Source organism: Chelonia mydas, chromosome 4 (assembly GCF_015237465.2).
Source record: "Chelonia mydas isolate rCheMyd1 chromosome 4, rCheMyd1.pri.v2, whole genome shotgun sequence".
NCBI lineage: Eukaryota > Metazoa > Chordata > Testudines > Cheloniidae > Chelonia > Chelonia mydas.
In genome coordinates this window covers 16,294,006-16,313,782 of record NC_057852.1, presented here as the reverse complement: position 1 = coordinate 16,313,782, position 19,777 = coordinate 16,294,006, and the positions used below count along the sequence as shown (strand labels likewise).

Here is a 19,777-nt window from a genome sequence, read left to right as displayed (position 1 = left end):
TGCCCACTTTTCGTTTACAACGTTACCTGAAAATGAGAAAAGGCATTCACATGGCACTGTTGTAGCCAGTATTAAGCCATTTATGTGCCAGACATGCTAAACACCCTTCATGCTTCAGCCACCATTCCAGGGGACATACATCCATGCTGATGACAGGTTCTGTTTGAGAATGATCCAAAGTAGTGTGGACTGACGCATGTTCATTTTCCATCATCTGAGATGCTACCAGCAGAAGGGTGATTTTCTTTTTTGGATGGTTTGGGTTCTGTAGTTTCTGCATTGAAATGTTGCTTTCAGAAGTCTTGAGAGCACGTTCCACATCTTGTCCCTCTCAGATTTGGGAAGGCACTTCAGATTCTTAAAGATTGGGTCAAGTGCTGTAGCTATCTTTAGAAATCTCACATTGGTACCTTTTGTGTTTTGTCAAATTAGCTGTGAAAGTGTTCTTAAAAACAAAGAACATGTGCTGGATCATCATCTGAGACTCTTAGAACATGAAATATATGGCAGAATGTGGATAAAACAGAGCAGGAGACACTTAACTCCTCAGCGGATAAGTGTGTCATTTAATTAATGCATTTTTTTTTAAACTAGCATCTTCAGCAGGAAGCATGTCCTCTGGAACGGTGGCTGAAGCATGAAGGGGCATACAAATGTTTTAGCATATCTGGCATGTAAATACCTTGCAATACCGGCTACAAAAGTGCCATGCGAATACCTGGTGACATTGTAAAGAAGCAGGCAGTAGTATCTCTCGTAAACGTAAACAAACATGTTTGTCTTAGCGATTGGCTGAACAAGAAGTAGGACTGAGTGAACTTGTAGGCTCTGAAATTTTGCATTGTTTTGTTTTTGAGTGCAGTTATGTAACAAAACAGAAAAAAAAAATCTACATTTGTAAGTTGCGCTTTCACACGAAAGAGACTGCAGTACTTTTTTGAGGTGAATTGAAAAATACCATTTCTTTTGTTTATCATTTTTACAGTGCATATATTTGTAATCAAAAATATAAAGTGAGCACTATACACTTCCTATTCTGTGTGGTAATGGAAATCAATATATTGACTCCTGGGAGAATTCGGTGCCAAAAAATTAAAAATTCTGCACACAATATTTTCAGTTAATTGCATGCATTAAATGCAACTGACAGCCCTAAAAATATATAAAATAAATGGTTATCTTTGGAATAACTTTATTGACCTTCCATTGGTTTGTATTCTGCCACCACCCCGAGGTAATAACACTTTTTCTGATGCTGTACAGCTGTAGAAAGATGGCAACTATTTCCAGAAGACTTTTAGCTTACAGGGGAGCACTGTGTATAGCTGGAAGATCTGGCTTCTGATAGTCTAAGCACAGTTTATCCAGATGCCAGCAGGTGGTTAGATAACAGCTGGAAGAGATGCACTAAAACAAACATCTGTTTATTAGGATACTTGATGAGAAAGCAGTCAGCATGTTGCAATTTTACAATTGCTTAAACATTTAAAAAGTTTCAGAAGCAGCATTACTGTAGGTAGCAGAAAAGCAATAGCCTTGTGCTCCTTAGGAATTTACTTTCAGTCATCCCCTCCACAGATCATCAGTAGTGTAGTCTTGTAGTCCCCAGAGGTATCAGACTGCAGAGGAAAAAAAAAAATAAAGTGACATTAGTGACGATCACCATATGCTTTCGTTTGCCACTTCTAAAATGATTTCTCCACACTTCCCCCCTAACCTTTTTGGGCCAACCCAACAACATCATGTTAAGAGGAAATAAGATACTTGATCCTACTACTGAAATGAATAACTGAACTTCCATTTTTTTTTTTTTTTTTTGGACTGGGAGAAGATTTAATCCATCATGATTGCAGTAAAATACTGAACCAGTGTCAAAAAAAAAATAAAATCATGATTTTACAAAATCAACATACATCAGACTTGCTGCTAGTTTTACTTTCTCCATTTTGTAACTTTAAATTGCTGAAGAGGCTGTTCAGTACCAGTTTTCGTTTCCTACTTAGCATTTCAGATTTACATGGAGACTTTCTACTAGTAAAGTTGACACTTAATGCACATCTGTGGTGAAAAAAGACAAGTCCAGGGCCTCAGTAACTTCCATAATAGCCTTTGCTACATTTACAACCAACACCACCTTCTGATATAGTGAACTTCCATACGTCCAGAAAGCGGAGATGCTTTACCAGGCTGTACTCCTCCATCAGGGGTCTGTAATTTGGATTTGTGCTTTTAAATCTCTTAAATACAGATTTCAGGCTACTATTTGAAACTTTTGGCCCATGTGTATTTAAAAAAAAAAAAAAAAAAAAGGAAGGTAACTGTCATGTTTTGAAAGTCAACTGTGCATTATTAACAAACAATTTTGTTTTGAAGTGACAGATCTTAGACTAAAGTCTTCATTAGCACCCCCTACACTACAAACACCCTTGCACATGCTTAACTCTGAGCATGAGCAGTGCCACTGCAGTCAATGGGACTGAAGTCACAGTTAAGTGTTTGCAGGTTTAGGGCCTCAAGTTTCAGTACTGTCGCCTGCCTCTAGCAGCTTTATAAAAGTCATAAGAGCCTTCCAGCAGTAGTATTAAAAAACCCACTCCCCCACACTACAATTTAAAATGCAGTTCATTATAAATGTTAATCTACATTTGCAATAGCACACATTTTTTAAGTTACTTTTACAAAGCCTCAACCTGGTTTAAATCCATGGGCAGGTTTTTAGTTCTAAATCAACTCATTTAAATTAATGACTTAATTGGTCCACCCAGTACTAAACCAGTACTCAAAGACAGGCAGAAAGTAGCTGACCGAAAATTGTTTAACCATAAACATAAAATCCAACACCTTCAAGCCCCGGCACCTATAGTTACCACAAATCTACATTTAGTCTCTTAAATGTGCGATCTCACTTTCCAGTATCACGGGGAGCTACAGGGGTTCAGTAATTCTGAAAAGTCAGGCAATTTTCACTTTTGAACCTATAAATGCAGATTTAGAAGCCTGCCTGTAGACAGCAGGTCAGAAAATGTTGACCACAGGAAGTTGTACAAGTTGAACTAATTGCTGTAAAAGGCTGTGAGAGTATCAATTTCATTTTAAGCCACGTTTATTTTGGTTTAGTTCAAACAGATGCTTAATCATTTTAAGCCACTCAAGGAAAAAAAAAAAAAAAAAAGAAGTGTCCAGAAATGGGTTTGCATGAATTCAACTACATATGTTAGAACGACACCTTTAGTTAAGCCAGTCCAACTTTCTCATGAAGAGAAGAATCTAAGACTATGGAGGAGGACTCTGCAGCAGAGTGCCGGTATTAAAGAATACATAATTTTTTTCAAAATGTTTGGGGGGGGGGGGGAGGGGGAGGAGAGAGAGAGAGAGAGAGAGAACACACAGTAGCATTATTACATTACAATGACAAGATTCTTTGAAGGCTGGATTAATATTTAAATGGTATGAAAGATATGTTGTTCCCCTACAAGCTTAGCTACTCCTGGCATTTGTGTTCTACAGACATTAGCAATTTTATTCCATACATTTCTATTTGTTTCTCAGTGTATGAATTAAGTTATAAACAAGTTGATAGTTAAAGGGCTCTGGCCCATTCAGTGAGTTTATCACTGATCAGTACCAGCTGATTGGTCAAAAATGGAATCCCATGTAGGTTTTCAGAACTCGTGCTTTGCCTGAACTAAGAAAAGTGGACAGGTTTAGCACACGCTTTAGCTAAACCAAACCTAAAATGCTACCATTTTTCCCAGTGCAGATGTAGGATAACAGACTACAACTTCCACCAGATGAATCAAGCAACAAGGCATTACCCTGAATCTACACTAGGAAAAGAAAGATCAGGCTTAGCTAGCTCTTTTCCTAATCAAGAGAAAGCCTCAGGCACCCACTGATTTTGTATGGAACTCTAGGTTTTATCCTAAAGAAGAATTAATAAAACTCTAGATTACCACATGATTATGGTGCAGTTAGTTGTGATGATCAGCACTCTGCAATTCAGAGCTATATTATGGAACAGGGCTTGTCACATCAGTTCCACCTCTAGCAACAGAACATTGTGCATCAATTTATGAAAGAGGCTGACAGAAAAGAATCACTCAAGACTGTTTATTCATTTTTTTAAAAGTATACTTCTGATTAATCTCCCAACCTCAGAAATATTTGAGCAGATGAGAGAACGTTGGCAGTTACTTGCTGGATTTAAAGCATTGAGGCGAGAGAGGATATCTGGTACATGCTCAGAAGGACTACCTGAGCGACATTTGGGGGTGGGGGCGGGGAACCACTCCAGCTTCCATTAAAGCAGAAAAAAGTTGAATAAGTCATTGGAAAGAGAAGGAAACTGTAGTCAGTGTTGTAGGAACAGAACTTTAAGAACTAAACCATTGTGTTCAATCTTATTTAAAATGAATTAACTATATCTAAACAAAGTCACTTTAAGCCATTGGCATCATTTTCACAACTGGACTTTCACAACTATCCTGTTTCAAATAGCTAATAATGGTCCCTGATCTGCTTCTGAGACTATGAAAATTAGCTACCATACCACAAAACTAGCGTTAGGGTGTAATGCTTCCCTGGTGCAGGTCAGCTGTGGGAAGAGTCACTGCAAGAGGCAGTATAACATCAGGAAACGGGGTCCTAAGACTGCCTTTTAGCAATTTTCAATTCAGCTTTAAAACAGATGATTAAATGATTCTCTTAATGTTAAGACCTTCTTACTAAAGCTAGGCATTTCCAAACGTTCTTGGTATCAGACATTATGGTGCAGTTCTGCCCTTATAATAGATTGAGCACCAAGGAGCACTCTGGCATCCTGCAGAGCTTCACTGGTTACTTCATCTTCTCCATTTATACCTGTTCACTGAGTCCTCACGTGGAGTCAGTGAGCTACGCTAATGGTTCACAAGTCTCTAAACATGCATTGCTCACTGTCTGACAGATCATCCTAGCTTGCCCACTGTGGGCTTGAGATGACCAAACTGAAGTCTCTTATTTTTCCACCCAAAATCCCCCACTTCCTTTCTACCCCATTCCCTTAGGAATTACACCACCATCTTCCTCCTAAGCACCTTGGGCTCCACCTCCCCATATAACTGGATCGAGTCTTGCCTCCTCTTTCTACACAATGCACCAAATGTCTGGCACAATAGCACACATTCTTGTCTATTTCCTAGTCATCTCCTGCCTCCAGCCTCCTGCTCTCTGACCTACTCAATTGCCATTTTACTCCATTTTGTCCAGAACACAAGTGCTAAAGCCAAACTGCTCTCCTCTTCAAACTCCTCTACTAATACCTCCTAGCTTACTCCCACTTAACACATTTGGCACTTTCCAAATATAAAACTTTTATACATACCTCAAAGAGAAAAAAAAATATATATATATACATATATATATACATATATATATATATAGAAAAAAATTCTATTACAGGAGTGGCACATTTGTTAGGCAACTTTGTTTCAATATGCAAAAATAGTTCATTAAAATAATTCTTACTTTTATAGCAGAGTACAAGGAGCAGCCATAATGCTTCTTATATTCAGCCCGAATATCCAGCAGGTCAATTTCTGATCTGGAAACCATGATTCTATTAAGAGTGAACTCATCAGTTCCAGCACCCTGATAAAATAGAAAAGAGCCATCTGGTACAATACACCATATAAAAGCATTATGCAAGTTAGGCTAAAATCAGCATCTCCATTTAGAAATGGCATTCTCCGTCCCACTTAATCTAACTCCAGCAATTACCTGTTGTAAGGGACCAGTGCCGTGTTTATTATTTACAGACATCTTACAGACTCTTAGAAACTTGACATTCTCTTAAAGATATACAAGAGTTCAAGAATGGGTATGGAAGCTGAAAACCTACCTTCACAGATTGGTGCAGCCTTTCAGCAAAGAATGCAGGAGTGTTATTCACACATTGAACTATTAAAAGAAAAAGTTAAGAGTTAGTTTAAATGGCCTGCTCTACAACGATACCACCATATAACTTGCTTTGGCTTACAAGCCCTCACTATGAATGGACAGGACATGCATGGCCAGATTTTCAAAGCTAGGTAAATACAATTGTATGCGCCAGCCTTGTACCTGTAAATGACTGACATGCATGCACAAGTCAGGTACATACACACATGCACCTGGCCAATTCTGCATGGACTTTATCTTTCTCTTCCAGGCTGGTAAACTACATGCATGTAACACACTCCCATGAGAGATGTACCCATTTATATGAAGGGTGAATCTGGCTATAGATTTTTAGTTAAAGCATTTCTGTTGTTAAGAACAAGACTTTATAGAACCCTCAGGCCTGCCCTGAAAGTAAAATACCCTAGTGCTTTTGAAATGGTTCAGCAGTATGGGTGGCTGAAGTCTGGTGACGAGTAAAATTAGTCATTAGCGTCACTACTAAAAACATCCCCAAGTATGGCTGAGGGTTTTTTGGCACTTGCAAAGTCAGTATAAGTGAGGAGCGTGCCTGGTGTATAGGACTTAGCACAAAGCAGTCCTGGACCAGGATTAGGGCTGCTAGAGGCTATCACTGTACTAATTATAAACATCAACATAGTTGAATATATGCTACAGAACTAACAAGCTCTCTCTTCTCTTTGTAAGCCCAAGTCAGTGTTACAATGCTTAATGCAGGGATACTGCTTACCACTAAAAGCAAGAACTAAAGTCACCGTAAATCAAAGTATTCAGACTAATATTTTACCTATCCTCCTCTTTTTTTTTTTTTTGGTTTAAAAAGGCACAGCTTGTTTTCAGCCATGTCTTCCTCCTCCCCAAGAATCTTACCAATGGCTAAGAGTAAATCCTCAAAATGCCCTGACATTTCACCCTGTATACTTTCTTCAATGGTCTTCTTGCTGATGTTCCTGTATTCATCAAATGCTAAAAAGATAGCCAAACAAACATACGTAGTAAGTATATCAAACTATCACAAGGAAATGACTCAATGTTCTCATGCGTCAGGCTCCATTTGGGGTCTGATCCAAACCTTAGTGAAACTAACGGAAGTCTTTCCACTACCTTCAATATTGTTTGGAACATGCCTTTGATGAACACATACCCTATGATGAGAGCAACATTAGCCATCATTCTAACCTAATCAAGGTGTATATATGTAGAAATTTTGTTAAGGAACAAACAACCTTCAAGGGCCATCATTTTAACATTCACCATTTTCTTTCTCAAGGCAGTTTGCCTCTGTTCTTTAATGCGGCATGTCAGACCCCACTTCAGTTAGCCCATTTACCTAATGGTCTTGCTTTAATAATCATAAAATTAAGAATGACTCAAATATATTGAGTGGGGTGGAGACAAATTTTATCCACTGAAGGCTTTCACAATCCCAGGTTTCTTTATGAAAAAAGAGGGTGTCTCATGCAGCACATTCCATCAGCCGTAAGGCAAAGATGCATTTAGTGAGTCACAAAATAGCAAACACAATTACTTCCTTATCAGAGGCTTGCTTGGTCCCCAAGTCTGCATGACATTTGTACATGCCAACAATTACATTTAAAGCATGCTATGCAATCCACACAGTCTTTGGCAACAGGGATAAGTAAAAGACGACCTGCTGCCTGGGTTTAAGATCAAACTTTCATCTCTTCTCCTGCAAAAGTGGGAATGAAAATACCTTAGAGTAAAACTACACCGGAAGAGCCCACTTCAAATCTACATACACATTGATATGTGGCACACTCAACAAAGACAATACACGCCTCTTAGACCTATTGTTTCAGTTTGCAGCCTTCCATATGTGAACAGATACAGTACTGCCTATCTTCACAACCATAAGAGCTAGAAACTCAGGGATTTTTATTCTGCAAGCTTTAGCAAAAGCTGATGGACCCACGGAAGTGATGGTGGGACAGTAACAGTGAGTGGCACCTCAATCCAAATTACACATAAAGATGCTTGGCTATAGAAAATAATTATCATTTACTAAGAAATATCACAAAATGGTCCAAAATCGATTTCATACTTAATTTCAGTTGAGGTATGCTCCTGAGGCACAGAATTTCAGTGAACTTATCTTCATCTGTACCCCATTTCTTCTCACCAGCACTATAGAGAACCTATTGCAAGGAAAGAAAGAATGTCACTGTGGCCACTAGACTAGACTTCTCAAAAGAAGATTGTTGAGCCATGCCACTGCAAACTAGTCTCTGCATTTTCCATAAGTTTTCGGAGGACAGGATTCTGAACCTGGCCGATGCAATGGACTTCACTGCAGTGCTGTGGTGTTGATGTCATGGGCTGCTGAAACTCAAGCCTGGAAAGTTGAACTAGTTCTCTCTCTCTCTCTCTTCCCCCCATACAAAGCAGAACTTGCTTGTCTACTGACCTACATTGGAACATCTTCTACTGTTGGAAGACAGACATTAAGGGATTCATATTCAAAGTGAGAAGGAGATTTTTCTATGAATGACAGAATGGAAATATTTGCTTTATGAAAGATGCAATTTATCACAAAGTGAATGTTAGAGTTAATTCCAATATATCAAATACAAATCAGGACTTTATAAACATGTCTTATTCAGGAATGGGGGTTCCTTGGAGCTTCCCCCCATCCATTCCACTCAAGGGCATCAGTGGCTATGGTGTCTTCTTTGACAAAGACTTCACTATAATCCTCCCACTGGCCAAACTGGGGATGGTGTTTTATGGATACCATGAGCACCACTCACATAGCAGCCCCAGGCAGGTTTTGAGCGAGTTATGAGCTGCAGCATTGCTGGGCCCAAATTCTGCACCTCACATGGTGGCAGCAAGGAGAGGGCAATCCAAAGTTTTACACTGTTAATGGGAAGTCTGAATAAAATGAAACTTTCTCTATAGGCCATTTAAAAAAAAAAAAACCCCTCAAAGAAACCCATGTTCATGTTAGCTCTCACCATAGATAAAATGGCAATACTTACACTTCAAAGGTTACTACAGCAGTTTAACAATGCATTGTTGGAAATTGGGAAACTGGGTACTCTAGACCGGATTATATATAGAAAACTAATGCCAGTTATAGGAAGGAGATAGGGAAGGAAGGAAAACAAAAAAAAACTACACACATGTCCTAATCTGATGGTCTCCCTGCCCACTCCATTTCAATTTTGGGGTGTTCAAAATGCTGAATTTCTTGGGTATGAGCCATCCCTGTAAGATGCTGATTAGCAGATAATTTTGTATTGCAATAGAGAACACTTTATATCTACGTGTCAAGCCCAGCTTGGTTCAGCCACTGTTTTGCTTTGCTGTACCTGTGCATCCTTCTTTGCAAGATGTTCATCCACTTTTACATTTTCATCTCTTCTGCCCTGCAATAAGGGAGAGTGAACTTTAAAGCCCATAAAAGTGCAAAATTTGAAAGTCTCAGATAGTCACACCTTCTCCCAGTCACCCACCCAAGAATAATTATTGTGGATTGTGAAAAAGTAGCTCTTGCCAGCATCCTCCTAGGCCCAAAATTTGTCTGAAGTGTCATTAAAAGCATTGTGTGGGGAAGGTTGAGTACGAGCATTTGGGGCCTCCATGTGTGGTCTAAGGCTAAAGCCACCACTCCTGCTATTTCTCCTCTTTACTTCACCCCCATCCAAACAAGCCTGGAGTAGTGACTCCCCCTCATCATGATCAACAATGCTGGGATCCAATAGGAGAGCGATGAATGAGGAAAACCGCATCACTCTGCTTCTTATGGGATAGGACAGAGCCTGACCCTTCAAACTTTGGATTTAGTACTCCTGAACGGAGCATGCAATAGCAAAGGTCAAAGCCACGCCACAGCATGAATTGGGCATTGGCTTCACCACACAACTCCTCAATCCTGATCTGTAACACCCCAATTGCTACGGTGCTAAGAGTCCAAGAAGAGGATGCCAGTTATGGTTACTTGTGCTAAAACTATGGTGCTGTAACTGGTATAAAAGTAGCCAAGGATAAGAGGAGACCAAATCCATCTCAACCAACAAGTCCAGATAGGGACTCTGATCTCTCGAGGGGAAACTATCAGTACTCTAACCTACAATGCCACTCTCTTACCTTAAATTTAAATAAGCAAAGCTATGCACACCCTATAAGTACTGTATCAGTTGTCAGACGATTCACTAGGACTGCCTATATTCACAATTTCAAGTAAAATCTAAATATCAAATCTGTACAGTAATTATGTTGACTAAGTTGAAGGAACTTACATCTGCCAGAGTTAACAGGGCTTTTCTGAAGTCACCAGAGGTGTCAGAACTGATGTCATCGCCAAGACTCTTCTTATATACTAAAAACAAAAATAATCAAACATTTTATTGAATTCTGTAATTTAAAAACAAAAAATCAAAGGTAAGATTAGCAAAAGCATCTGGATGTTAAGGAAAGATCATTGACCAGTAATGGATTTGTTGTAGCCTTATCCTCCCAGCAACAACTTTGACATATCAATGTTATGGTACTATGCAAGATCCATCAGTCCACCGACATGCGTTAGCCCCACAATCCAGCCTTTTCCCCTTAATACAGTCACATGCATGGTCATATATCTAGGATCAAAGAATGCAGGCCATACCTACAGAATGGGGGACTGTATCCTGGAAAGTGGTGAGTCTGAAAAGGATTTAGGGGTCATAATGGACAAGCAACTCAACATGAGCTTCCAGTGTGATGCTGTGGGAACAAGGGTACAATTCTTAGATGTATAAACAAGGAAATAGTGAGTTGGAAAGTGATTCCGCTCCCCCCACCATAATTTACAGCACTGGTGAGACCAATACTTAAAATAGCATGTCTAGTTCTGGGTGTCCACATTTTGGTGGGGGGGGGGGGGGGGGGGAATGTGGAAAAACTGGAGAGGGTGCAGAGAAAAAAAAGTCTTAAAAGTGACTTGAGGGCTGAATACAAATGCTATACACAGAGGGAGACTTAGAGAGCTCCATCTGTTTAGTTTATCAACATGAAGACAGGTTATTTGATTACAGTGTAAAAGCATTTTTATGGGAAGAAAAACACCAGGCTCTTTAATCTGGTGGACAAAGGCATAACAAGAACCAATGGGTGGAAGTTACAGCCAGACAAATTCAAATTAGAAATCAGACAAGTTTCTAACAGTGAGGGGTTTAACCATTAGAACAAACTGTGACATTGTACTCTATAGGATTTTATGGAAATATGCTAAGGAGTGTGAATATAACGTAACTGGAATATGCTTCATGCAAAAGGTCTCTTGTAAGGTATCATTACAAAGTTTATAATCTACTGGGTGTGTTCATCCTATTTGTATGTATGGATCATTCTTGTATCTGAAACTAGAAATATGAAATATAACTGAGGTCCTATTGTAATTATGCAAAGTGTGGGCCCTTAATGGTGGTTTGGAATTTTGATGGCTCCTATTAACCAGGACAATTGACTGTAGATGGCTTGTTTACTTGTAAGTCTTCCTATATACCTGTGTGCTGGCAAGTGGGTAATGAAGTCTTACAGTGACATGTGATTATGGCACCTGAACTGGAATCCATCTATAACCTGGTGCTTTTCCATTTAGAAGGAGGGGTGGGAACCAGAGGCGGACAAAGGATTCACGCCTTGTGCAAAAGATATATAAGGGGGTGGAGCAGAACAAAGGGGGCTGCAGTCATGAGAAATCCCCTAGCTACCACCTGAGCTGGAACAAGGGCTGTACCAGGGGAAAGGATTGTGCCCAGACTAGGAAGGCATCCAATCTGTGACAGAAGCTTATTGAAACATCTGAGGGAGAGATTTTATCTGTATTCAGTTTTCTTACTGTACTAGGCTTAGACTTGCATGTTTTATTTTATTTTGCTTGGTAATTCACTTTGTTCTGTCTGTTACTACTTGGAACCACTTACATCCTACTTTTTACTGATTAATTAACCCAGAGTAAGTGATTAATACCTGGGGGGAAGGCAAACCACTCTGCATCTCTCTCTCTCAGTGTTAGAGAGGGCGAACAATTTATGAGTTTACCCTGTATAAGCTTTATACAGGGTAAAACCGATTTATTTGGGGTTTGGACCCCATTGGGAGTTGGTATCGGAGTGCTGGAGACAGGAACACTTCTTAAGCTGTTTTCAGTTAAGCCTGTGGCTTTTGGGGGATGTGGTTCAGACCTGGGTCTGTGTTTGTAGCAGGCTAGCGTGTCTGGCACAACCAGGCAGGGCACTGAAGTCCCAAGCTGTCAGGGAAAAAGGGCTCAGAGGTAGTCTCAGCACATCAGGTGGCAGTCCCAAAGAGGGTTTCTGTGACCCAACCCGTCACACAGACTACCAAGGGAAGTGGTGGATTCCCCATCTCTTGATGTCTTCAAATCAAGACTGGGAGCCTTAACTGAAGATATGCTTTAGTCAAATAGAAATGATTGGGCTCAAAACAGGGGTAACTGGGTGAAACAAAGGTCTTTGCAGGCTGCTCTGTGCTTGTTACAGCTTCAAAGCAGATGCTCAACTGCTTAGATTCTCTCTGTAAATATAAAATTGATTGACATTCTTACCTCCTGCTTCCTGACTGATGGGGCCATAATACTGATAGGCTGTTGCCATGTTGGCTAGGAGAAGAGGGACCTATAACTCACACCTGGAAACTATGGCAGGAGTTCTGCACATAGAAATTAAAATTCTGAGAAGTAAAAAGAAACTGTGCCATTATTATACTATTACTTGCTCATTTAACAGATAATTAATGCTACAACCATGTCCTTTTTCTTAAAAAACAGTTTTAAAGATTTCCCCAAGCCTGAGTTTGGTACAAAGCAAAACATTTACCATTTCCCCCATTTCTAGGTTTACACAGTCATTTATAAATTCAAGTGTTGCAACGACAGCAGTGTTACACCGCAGGTTACAATGAAAAGTGATAGGGCTGCCAACTTGAGAGCAGTGTTTGAGAACCAATGGAAGATTTGACATTTTTACCCCTTTAATAATCTTCATAATTCCCTAATCATTTAGGTACTTATATGCCCTCAACACTGAGCTGCAAGGGTTGCATCATCTGCAAACAGGTCCCTTAAGATGATCTCCTTCACCTTAGCTCTGAACCTTGCAATGTTAAGCAAGCCTCCATCATCTCTGGTGCCAAGATAGGCACCTTCTTGAACATCATGGAATGTGTGCTGAGGTGGGAATGAGAAGTAAATATTAAGATCTGTTTGCAGATGATGCAACATTTGTGGCTCAGTGTTGACGCTCTACAACATCTTATTACCAAGTTTTCCGATTCATGCAAAATCTTTGGGCTAGCAATAAGCTTGAAAAAGACTATCATGCACCAAGGCTCTTCAGAACCAGTTCCAGATATCACCTTAGATGGTGATAGTCTAAATGCCGCTCACTAATTTTGCTACCTTGGCTCTATTGTTACCAACAATGTGGATCCTGATGCTGAGCTTACTAGCAGAATCGGCAAAGCAGCCAGAAACTTTGGTCTTTTGCCAGACAGAGCCTGGAACAATAACAAATTGTCAACTAAAGTGAAAATCCATACTCAGGAGACATGTGTTTTATCCACTCTTCAGTATGGCTGAAACATGGACAACTTGTGCCAAAATATCAAAAAAGACTAAACAGTTTTCATATCAGAAGCTTGTGTAAGATTCTTTGAATAAGTTGGCAAGACAGGGTGACAAATGTGGAAGTGTTAAATCGTGCTGCTATGACATTCATGGGAATGTTGATTATTAAGAAGAGACTCAGGTGGCTTGGACATGTCAAGTGAATGCCGGATTACAGGATCCTGAGGAGCGTGCAGTACTCTGATGCTCGGGAAGGGTCTAGACAGAAAGGCAGACCGCTGCGCAGATTTCAGGGTGCTTGCAAAGCTGATTAGTATCATTTAGAATCTGGGAAGGGAGTGCAGAATACCACTCTGATTGGAGGAGTCAGCTTGTAGATGGAGCAAGGGATTGTGACGCGGATTGGATCAAGATTTGTGATGACCAGCGTCAGAGGAGGAAAGAATCTGCTGTTTGGATTCAGAGCATTGCTAGTGCGTGGGTGTGCGCTGTGGACAAGACTGTTACTCATGCACTGGACTGATTAGCCATCAGATAACTCATTGGCGCACGCCCCATGCTCCGTAAGGAGCGATGGTGCCATTGATATACCCTCATCGCTGTAGTATGCAAGAGTCTCAGACACTTGTGGATTTTATCCTTGCAACACCTCGGGGAGGAGGGAAATATCTTCATCTTAGACAGGACCTGAAGCACAAGGTAAATTAAGCAACTTGTCCAAGGTCACAAAGAAAATCTGTGTCTGAGGTAGGCATTGAACCCAGCTCTCATTCTAGTGCCCTATTCACATACGCCATACTTCTGTCTCCACGAGCTTTTCTGTGCAAACAGACAGAACTACCTTAGTGATGTGTTCATTAAAGGGAACTTTTTTTGCTTTTCATTTGTTTTAGCTCCTGCCTTCAGTTTGCAAAGCTTCCTGTAGAAGATTATATAATGCATTACAGTAGGCAACTCAAACTGCTCCTTATATGGTACTTTAACTAGCCTACCACCCAAGAAACTATAAATCTCCTAGGTCTGAATCCAAACAAGGCCGTACCACACATTAGATGTATCTGTTCCAAGCATATGCTTTCACAGTTTGCTCTTCTAATGTTCAAATCAATCTCACCTGCCATACTGCTAAGCAATTAGTCTCCTGGGAAAGGAGCAGAGTTGTTGCGAGTTACCATGAGAAACAATGCAATAAAAATCAAGTTTTCCTGTAATTATGTACACACACATACCGCCCCCCCCCCCAACACCACATGTTCTGGTACATGAACATTTAAAATGAGAGCTGCAAGAAAGTTACTGCAGTGCTGTCAGGAGCCTTTCAATAATCTGTTTCTGCTTGAAATGGACAGTATTTTTAAAATAGCATGACAATGAATTGCTCAGAGAATGTGTATGGCAAATAAAACATTGAAACATATTTACTTAGAAACCTCAGTCTATCCTAGAATTAACACCTATGAGACCATTAGGTTACTGGATGCTATGCATGCCAAAGAAACAGCTCTTCAGTGGAATCACACAGGCTACGCTATGAGCAAGGGGGGTGATTCCCAACTTCGTACACATACTCGCGCTAGCTCAGTGAGAACTAGTGGGAGTACAAGTAGTAGTGTTGCGGCAGTGGCATGGCTTACATGCCCTGAGTACATACCTGTGAGGTTCAGGCAGGTTTATACTTGGTCTTACTGCTGCTGCCCATGCTACTGCAGCTACACGGCTGTTTAAGCTCATTCTAGCTCTCAATGAGCTAGCACAGCTAGCTATATACAAGATGGCAATCACACCCCTAGCTCATAATGTAGATGTAGCCATAGTGCAATGCTTAGCAATCGGTTCTGCACATTTTTCCAAAACACTAACAATAATGGACCCGATTCTCTGGTATCCATCCACTGGATACAACGGGAGTGGCAGCCCCAAAGGTGCTGTTTGAAGCTCCCATATTATGGAACCGGTTCTATGCCAATCCTGGTGTAACAAATACCAGCCTTAGATATACTCAGTTACTTTGGATGGCTATATGCTATGGGAGCAAGTATGGTAAACTGGAGTAACAGGAGTGCTCTGGCCACGCCCCCTCAATATTCCTATGCTGTGGGAGAGGGTGGCATAGGAGACCACGATGCTAGATCTTCACAATTGGGACACTGGCGTAATCGTCACCTGGGTAGAGCCAGTGGCTTGATGGCACAAATGGGCCAGTAAGAGCAGCATAAAGGGGCCAGAACGCAGAGGAGCATCTGACCCACAAAGTTTTCAGAAACCAGCACCCTCCCCCGCAGCATCTTAAACTTTATATTAGGTATGTTCAGACACGTGCTGTTCGGTAAATACACATGATTCAGAAGTGCATCAATTATTAAAATAATTCTCCCAGACTCATATGCCAAAGTTTATTTGCCAAGAGTTTGTATGGCCGAGTCATTCGCTCCTGAAAGCGGAGCTTATAATGAAAAAAGACAAATTTTAAAGTCATTCCTATTAGTTGCTGTTTGTACTGTGCACTTTAAAGTAATTGCACGCACAACTCTAAAGGGAAAGAGCCTAATATGCAAGATATAAATGAGCACATCATCACATTCCATAGGGAAGAAAAAAAATCCATTACTGGCCAAGCCATGCATCTGAAACTGGAATTTGGCTGCAAGGGTAAATTTTTGCCCTCAGATGCTTGCACACAGCTCTAATTTCAATAGGAGCTGCCTGCACAGTGTGTTCTTAAAAAGCAAATTTGTTCCTAAACATGGAATTCAGTCCTGTAGGTATTGGAGTGGTACTACATGCAGAGCGCATGCATCTGTTAACCGCACAGTACGCTGAATCTTTTGTAAAGACTGCAATTATTGAAAAATACTTTTTGTATCCAAAGCTCAACTTTCCAAATTCAAAAGAGTCACTTTTCATAGATCACTTCAAGTAGGTTATCGAGCACTGGGTAGGATGCAATCAGGTAATGGTATTAATATACACGTGCGAGAAAGCATTACCTGTATAGTATGCCTGGGATACCTCTTTCATTTGCTTACTGCTCCTGGAGGCTAGGATTTCTATCAGTGCCTTTTCGTCAGTTCCACTACCCTTAAACAAAACAACAACAACAACAAAAAAAAACCAATCACATACAGTTGACAAGGAAAAAAAATACACAGTTTTTATAGTGGTTTTTTGGGGATTAGTTTCAAGTGAACATAAGCATGAATTGTGAACATCACACATTGTAATACCCAAAATACTGTGATTTCAAATATCAAAATTCACGCAATTCACATGAGCAAGGAAATAAAGTTTGTGAAAAGATTCAACTACTGAATGAAAAGTTATTTGATCCTATCAAGAGATTATTAAACCTAATGAGCTGTTTCTCAAATCTGCAACTAAGGGAACGAGCCAGTGATAATAGACACCAGGTTCTGCTAGAATCCACATGCAGCTCTGAGAATGCAGGTCACTCCTACATTTCAACACATTTGACATTCTAATCTGAGGACTTGAGCACAGAGCAGACATGCCACATTAAGTGTTGTTTTAGTGACCTGAAATAGAAATAGGCAGCAGAACACCAAACTCATATCCCCACTTACAACAAAGACAGGAATTGAAAACAGTTTCCGGCAATGAATAGCTAATAAATTGTGGCATGGTTTCCCCTGCCTACTTATAACTGAAACACTACAAAAATGTTATAGCCCGCCAATATGACACCTAAAAAATGGACTAATTTTTCCATCACTCTGATATTTTGCATAACAAACTAAGGAGTAGAGACAATTTCAATTTTGGTTTTAAAAAATTCCATTTTGACCAAAACAAAGATTTCAGTGAAAATTTGGTTTTGGTTACTTTTTGTTGTTTTCTCAATGAAACTTTTTTGAAATATTTTGAAAAAAAAAGTCATTTCAGATGTGTGGAACCCTCACTTCCCCACCGCAATCATAAAAATATGTTAGTGTTTTTCCTCTCCCTACTGAAACTAAAATATTTTTTTCATTTGGAAAAAATGTAATGGAAAATTTTAAACAAAAAAAAATTTCATTTCCTTTGAAATTTTTTACAAAATATTTACCTTCTTTCTAAACGCTCTAAATCAAAAGTAAAAACATTTACTTGCAGACTTACTTTCATGGATTTCTTAAGCTGTTTAGCATCAAACACAGCTGGTGGTGTTACAAGTGCAACTATAACACGCTCCAGATTGCCAGAGAGATCACTCTTCAAGTCATCTTTCAGGTCCTAAACAAACAGGCAAGACCCAGGGTGATTAGATTGCACTTTCACAGATCACATTATTTCCAGATGAAATGGCAAGTTTAGTTGTTGCTATTGGAATAATTCCACCCTGCTTCTCCTCAATCATTTCTACTTTCAGAAGCATCTTGATCATGGCTGTGTCGCTTTTTGAAGTTTCCTTCCAAACAAAACAAAAAAACAAAAAAACCACAAACCACTACTATTATTTAGAAAGCTAATTCCACTCTTTCAAAATTAAGGCTAAATTAAGGTCAGCCCACTTTATGTCTTAAAAAAAAAAAAACAACAACAAACAAAAAATAAAAAAAAACCCCACCCCAGAAATGTAGATATACTGATTCTCAAGAGAAAATGGAGGAGGCAGAGAATCAGATTCATGTGTTAGTTGGTCCGGGAAAGGGCAACTGCAGATGCTGGAAAAGGGACCTTTTAACTCCCAGCCTTAACTCATTTGTCATCTTCCCAAAAATAAACGGTAAGAGTTACTTTATTTCAGTGCCTAGTCCACACTGAAACAGGGGCACTTGTTTGGCTCCTTGTTTAGCACATGCTTCATTGCTTAATGGTGCACTGAAAAGAGTTTGTATTGGTTAGTTTTTTCCTAATCAAAGCGTTCCTTCTTTATTCTCAGAGCTAGCTATAAATTCAAATGAGTTACTTAAATGTATTCATTTCTCATATCCTGTCTCATAATTAAGCAATATTAGGTTTGTGCACATACAGATTAGTTTTGCATAATGAAGATGCTACAGGATATTTTTACTGTCAGCTATCCTCCCCAAGCTGTACCTTTCCTGAAGCTGCCTTGTACTCCTTAGCCATCAGCTGCCGCTGAGCATTTGATCTCTCAGTGAGGATGCTGATCAGTGTTTTCTCATCCGTCCCTGAAAGAAAAATCATTTTACTCAAGGTTGTTCAACTCCCAGTTTTTTTACACAACCCAACAAAACTCCTAATGCACTGAAACTAAAATGAGTTATTCCAACTCGCTTGAATTCACTGGGAAAAGAGGCATATTATTCACTTTTATACTTCAGCAAGGAAGCGTTTTAGTAACCAAGTCGTCCTCACTGATTTGTCAATTTGTTCTGAAACTAATCTCCATCCTGGGCACTGGCTGAAAGCAAACAGAAAAGGAGAAGGCAAAAACCCCTTCAAATGGAGATGAGACCTAGCCAGAGATCTTAGTGTCAGGGGGCTTTCAGGGGAGGCAAAAGACCTATCTGGCTTCAAGATTAAAGTCGATAAGTTCATGGAGGAGATGGTATGATGGGACAACATGATTTTAGCAATTAATTGATCTTTAAATATTCATGGTAAATAGGGCCAATGGCCTGTGATGGGATGTTAGATGGGGTGGGACCTGAATTACTACAGAGAATTCTTTCCTGGGTGTCTGGCTGGTGAGTCTTGCCCACATGCTCAGGGTTTAGCTGACTGCCTTATTTGGGGTTGGGAAGGAATTTTCCTCCAGGGCAGATTGGCAGAGGCCTTGGGGGTTTTTCACCTTCCTCTGCAGTGTGGGGCACGGGTTACTTGCCGGAGGATTCTCTGCACCTTGAAGTCTTTAAACCATGATTTGAGGACTTCAATAGCTCAGACATAGGTGAGAGGTTTATTGCAGGAGTGAGTGGGTGAGATTCTGTGGCCTGCATTGTGCAGGAGGTCAGACTAGAGGATCATGATGGTCCTTCTGACCTTAATGTCTATGAGGTGGCTGAAGTAGTACCACCTTATCAAAATGTGAACTTGCCCAGTCATCATAGTTACTGATTGCATGGAGGCATTACACCTTGAATACGGTGTGCAGCTCTGGCCACCCCATCTCAAAAAAAAAAAAAAAGATGTATTAGAATTGGAAAAGGTACAGAGAAGGGCAGCAAAAACGATTAAGGGTACAGAACAGCTTCCATATGAGGAGAGAGATTAAAGAGACTGGGATGTCTCGTCTGGGAAAAGAGACGACTAAGAGGGGATCTCATAGATGTCTATAAAACCATGACT

General features: G+C 40.1%; 1 protein-coding gene across 2 annotated transcripts in view; it reads right to left on the bottom strand.

The window, feature by feature from the left end:
- Positions 1-1,403: 1,403 nt before the first annotated feature.
- ANXA3 (annexin A3) overlaps positions 1,404-19,777 on the bottom strand; it is a 34,728-nt gene continuing 16,354 nt past the window's right edge. The window contains exons 4-13 of one of the 2 annotated variants that reach the window (XR_006290383.1): positions 18,563-18,657; positions 17,642-17,755; positions 16,513-16,603; positions 10,200-10,279; positions 9,270-9,326; positions 8,000-8,093; positions 6,808-6,903; positions 5,879-5,937; positions 5,506-5,581; positions 1,404-1,619 (exon numbers count right to left, since the gene is read on the bottom strand). Coding sequence is in view for 1 of the 2 variants with exons in the window: in XM_027831947.3 (XP_027687748.1) it covers positions 1,560-1,619; positions 5,506-5,628; positions 5,879-5,937; positions 6,808-6,903; positions 8,000-8,093; positions 9,270-9,326; positions 10,200-10,279; positions 16,513-16,603; positions 17,642-17,755; positions 18,563-18,657 (869 nt within the window). In the remaining variant the exon portion in view is untranslated. Of the gene's footprint in view, positions 1,620-5,505; positions 5,629-5,878; positions 5,938-6,807; positions 6,904-7,999; positions 8,094-9,269; positions 9,327-10,199; positions 10,280-16,512; positions 16,604-17,641; positions 17,756-18,562; positions 18,658-19,777 lie in introns of both variants that reach the window. The other variant, XM_027831947.3, reaches the window with a different exon arrangement.